At 38.6% G+C, this 4,653-nt stretch overlaps 1 protein-coding gene across 1 annotated transcript; it reads left to right on the forward strand.

Annotated features, from left to right (window-relative positions):
* The first annotated feature begins 464 nt into the window (after positions 1-464).
* Positions 465-1,084, forward strand: LOC116468089 (large ribosomal subunit protein eL29-like). Its single transcript, XM_032755255.2, has one exon. The coding sequence runs from the start codon at positions 502-504 to the stop codon at positions 967-969; it is 468 nt and encodes a 155-aa protein (XP_032611146.1). The 5' UTR covers positions 465-501; the 3' UTR covers positions 970-1,084.
* The last annotated feature ends 3,569 nt before the right edge of the window (positions 1,085-4,653 follow it).

Here is a 4,653-nt window from a genome sequence, read left to right on the forward strand (position 1 = left end):
TTTGTAAAATAACATGCTTCATCTGTCATTCATTGCTTGAAGTTGAAGACACTGCATCCAGTTAACACATGAAATGTGTTCTTCCTCTATTCTAATATCCAATGGGGTTTTAAAGATCTGTTGGATTTGGGATCAGATCATGCAGAAATTCAGGGGAAAACAACCCTTAGTAATTTTAGGGTGTTCCTGCCTATCCTTGACTGACAAAAGCCATTTCTTAGCAAGGAACGTTTAGAACACACAAGAAGATTATGACACCCAATGTGATTTGCTGTGGGTTACTTCAAAGTCATCTTTGGAAATTACCTTTGCATGCCATGTATCATGTGAGTCTCTGTGCTAATGCTTCCCTAATACATCTCTAGAAGGAATCCTATGCATTAGAAAAGGCTTACATTTCCATTCAAATCCAACAGAATGTGCAATAGATAGTACACGTTTGAAAAATATTTTCCTCTTCCGGTTCTAGGCGCTTCGGGAGCCGCACCTTAAGGTGCAGACATGGCCAAGTCCAAGAACCACACCACACACAACCAGTCCCGAAAATGGCACAGAAATGGTATCAAGAAACCCCGATCACAAAGATACGAGTCTCTTAAGGGGGTGGACCCCAAGTTCCTGAGGAACATGCGCTTTGCCAAGAAGCACAACAAGAAGGGCCTAAAGAAGATGCAGGCCAACAATGCCAAGGCCATGAGTGCACGTGCCGAGGCTGTTAAGGCCCTCATAAAGCCCAAGGAGGTTAAGCCCAAGATCCCAAAGGGTGTCAGCCACAAGCTCAATCGACTTGCCTACATTGTCCACCCCAAGCTTGGGAAGCGTGCTCGTGCCCGTATCGCCAAGGGGCTCAGGTTGTGCCGGCCAGAGGCCAAGGCCAAAGATCAAACCAAGGCCCAGGCTGCAGCTCCAGCTTCAGTTCCAGCTCAGGCTCCCAAAGGTGCCCAGGCCCCTACAAAGGTTTCAGAGTAGATATCTCTGCCAACATGAGGACAGAAGGACTGGTGCGACCCCCCACCCCCGCCCCTGGGCTACCATCTGCATGGGGCTGGGGTCCTCCTGTGCTATTTGTACGAATAAACCTGAGGCAGGAATAAAAAGAAGAAAAATATTTTCAGCCTATTATGTTAAACAAGAATTTCATAGTTCTTCCTGTCTATATTAAGGTTAAACTGTTAAGTTTTGACTAGACAGAGAAAATATTTGTTTAAAGAAGATCTTTCATATTCTCTTTTATTTATCACAGCATGAGAGGGAAAATTGTGTTTTGTTTTTTGTTTGTTTTTGAGACCGAGTCTCGCTCTTGTTGCTCAGGCTGAATTACAGGGACGTGATCTCAGCTCACTGCACCTCCTCCTCCCGGGTTCAAGTGATTCTCCTGCCTCAGGCTCCCAAGTAGCTGGAGTTACAAGCACCCACCACCATGCCCTTTTTTTTTTTTTTTTTTTTTTGTATTTTTAGTAGAGACAGGGTTTCACCGTGTTGGTCAGGCTGGTCTCGAGCTCCTGACCTCAGGTGATCCACCTGCCTCAGTCTCCCAAAGTGCTGGAATTACAGGCATGAGCCATTGTGCCCAGCTGCTTTTTTTTAAAAAAAAAAAAAAAAAACATGAATAAGGATGCAAAGTTAACTGTCTTCTGGTATCCTGATTGAAAGTACTTTGTTCCTTCTGGATTTTACTTCAAGTACATTGAGAAGCCCAAGAAGACAAACACATTACTGACACCACAGGCAAATAATCTCAAAGCCATGAAATCTAGAGATATTAACAGGACAAAATGATAGGACAGAAGAGAAAGGAGGTATTTGGAATTGATCCACCAACACAACCCAATATAGATACACTTCCTGTCTTTACCTAACCCCTTTAACATAACCCCATATGTTGCCCCCAGGTCCCTACTCCCTAAAAATGGCCCCACTATTTATAGTTTCATCAGAAACTCTTATTGTACTCTTTGCATAAATGTATAATTTTTGTAGTTTTTAGAAAATATGTTATAAGTTAAATTTTTGATGTGCTTAGTGATGCTCAGCCAGAAAAAGACTTGGGCATTTTTTCTAGAAGCTTGTAGAAGAAAGAACAGATAGCAGGAAATAGAGCCTAAGATATTCTATACCTATATCACAGTTTTCCTATTGAAAAACGTTGGCGTCCGTAATTTAAACTAGAGCATAAATCATTTTTTATTGCTAGTGCTACAAAATTTAAATCACTCTCGTGAATACTGTCTCTTCACTTGATATAATTTTTTAAGACTTGCCATAGAAATTGTGTCTGGCTTCTTAGCAAAGTTTCTTATTTATAGGTTATCATGTTTTTTACCATGTGACTGGGCCTTCCCCCAGAGCTAACTGGAACAGCACCCATGGGCTGGCCAGGAACTGGGCTGGTAGTTCAGAATGAGAACTCAACAGACTTGTGTTACCTACAGTGGCATAGCACCCCGGATAAGTCTGAGTTGCTTCATGGAGTTGTCAGAAACCAAAATAAAAAGAGACTCTAGGGCTTAGAACACAACAAATGTCTCCTTCTGAGAACATGATTATTCATAGAAGCACTGTTAAAACTTGACAGCTTGTGTCACCCTAATAAAACAATTGATATACCCTGAATCACTGTCTATTTCTCTCTAAAGTCTATTTGCATTACTTCTGAATCCTTTCTTGGTCTCTCTCTAGGTCTCTTTCTTGGTCGAGAGAGAGAGAAAGAGAGAGAGAAAGACAGACAGACCAAGAAAGGATTCAGAAGTAATGCAAATAGACTTTAGAGAGAAATATACATATACATACACACGTATATCTCCCTAAACCCCACTAACTGAAACACCTGGAATATGTTCCTATTCTTTACGAGGTAAATGAGCCTAATTTATGTAATGTTTGGGGAGCAGGGGTCAGAAACCAATACAGTGATATTGCTCAATTGAAAGCACTTCTCACTGGGGACACAGAACATAATAATTAGCATTGTTGATACTCAAGCACCCTATGGTACCAACAGGCTCACATTTTTCACAATTGCTAGTTCTTTGCTACTGATTTTGATTCCATGTAGACTCAAGTGGAGACAAAGAGATGGAAATGTTTGGGAAGTTCTGCTTGGGAATTAAGGTCCTGTCATAACATTTAAGCCAGAATGGCAGAATTGGGTATAAAATGCGTGCCAACAGTTTGCATAGTTCACAAATCACAGAAAACAGAGCCAGGAAAAGATTTATCCAAGCCAATTCAGACTGGTGTAAACAGATGTACCACTTCTGTGCACTTTGACATTTCGGAGACAGGATTTTTGAGTGTTTTTATCTTTCACACTGGGCTTGAATAATTATATAAAAGGAAATATATTATATAGCAGATAAAAACATTTTGAAACTATATTTAATAGTGTATTCTTTTTCTCTTTGTCCCAGGCCAATGATAATCATTCCCATTTATTTCTCAGCAATGTGAAGAAATAATGAGCTTTGACTTTGTTCCCATGACAAATGTTTATAAAATCTAACAACTGCAGAGGAAAAGATGGAAAAAAATGAGAAAGGATGGCAAGGAGAAAACAAAAACCTCAATTCTTAATTATTTGGTTGCTAAACTCCAATGATGAGTTTAAAATGATCAGAATTTTAAATCTGGTATCTGAGTATGGACACTGCCCTTCTCAGTGAGGCTATAAGAAGGATGAGCCAGAGGCAAATGTACAGAAGATTGAATCAGCTGATGAAGGGTCTGAACCATTTCTACTCTTAATGACGAGGGTGTTCCTAGGGACATCAATTGGCTTCTGGATTTAAATAGGTAAGATACATAGACTGGTGAATAGATGAATAGGGGGACAGACCAATAAAACGAGGACCGGAAATCATATTCTACTACCATACAGAAATTAGTGAAAATAAGAAACATTTACTATAAGTTTTAATTTATTTTTTGAAATGACAGATTAAATTGTATGTTTCTATTGTGTATAACATGTTTCAAAGTATATTTACATCATAAATAGTTAAATGTAGCAAATTAACGAATGTATTACCTCACATAGTTATTTTGTGGTGAGAATACTTAATATCCATTCTCTTAGCATTTTTCAAGAATATCATATATTATAATTAACTGTAGTCACTATGCTGTACAATAGTTCTCTTGAGCTTATTCCTCTTGTCTAACTGCAATTTTGTATCCTTTGGACTAACAAGATGCTTGTTTTAATAGTTCCTTAAAGAGATAAAGGACAGGGTGGTACTATTGCTTTGGAAGACAGAATTTGGGACTATAAAATTAATTTTATTTGGCTACTATGCTAACAGACTTATCAGATAGAATAAATAAACCTTAGATATCAAGGTTTATGTCAATAGAGTATATGTTTCATAATTCTAAATGAGAAAACATATATTCAAAAAATTAAAAGTTATTCCTATGATAACTTTACTCATTTGCATTCCAATATGCTTCCTGGAGTAGATGAGAATTGAGTGGCATTAAAGGTAATAGACAGGGAAGTAATAGATAGGTAATAGATCCAGGAAGTTGACTGGATCAAGAAGCTTCACATCTGATTTGAACTCCAAATCACTTCATTAATTATAACCACAAACCAAAGGCTACAAACCCTGGGGCTAGTGATAAGGCAAACTGACATATAAGCCAGAGGGCTTA

The sequence above is a fragment of the Hylobates moloch genome, unplaced genomic scaffold (assembly GCF_009828535.3).
Source record: "Hylobates moloch isolate HMO894 unplaced genomic scaffold, HMol_V3 SCAFFOLD_5, whole genome shotgun sequence".
In the NCBI taxonomy this organism is placed as follows: Eukaryota; Metazoa; Chordata; class Mammalia; order Primates; family Hylobatidae; genus Hylobates; species Hylobates moloch.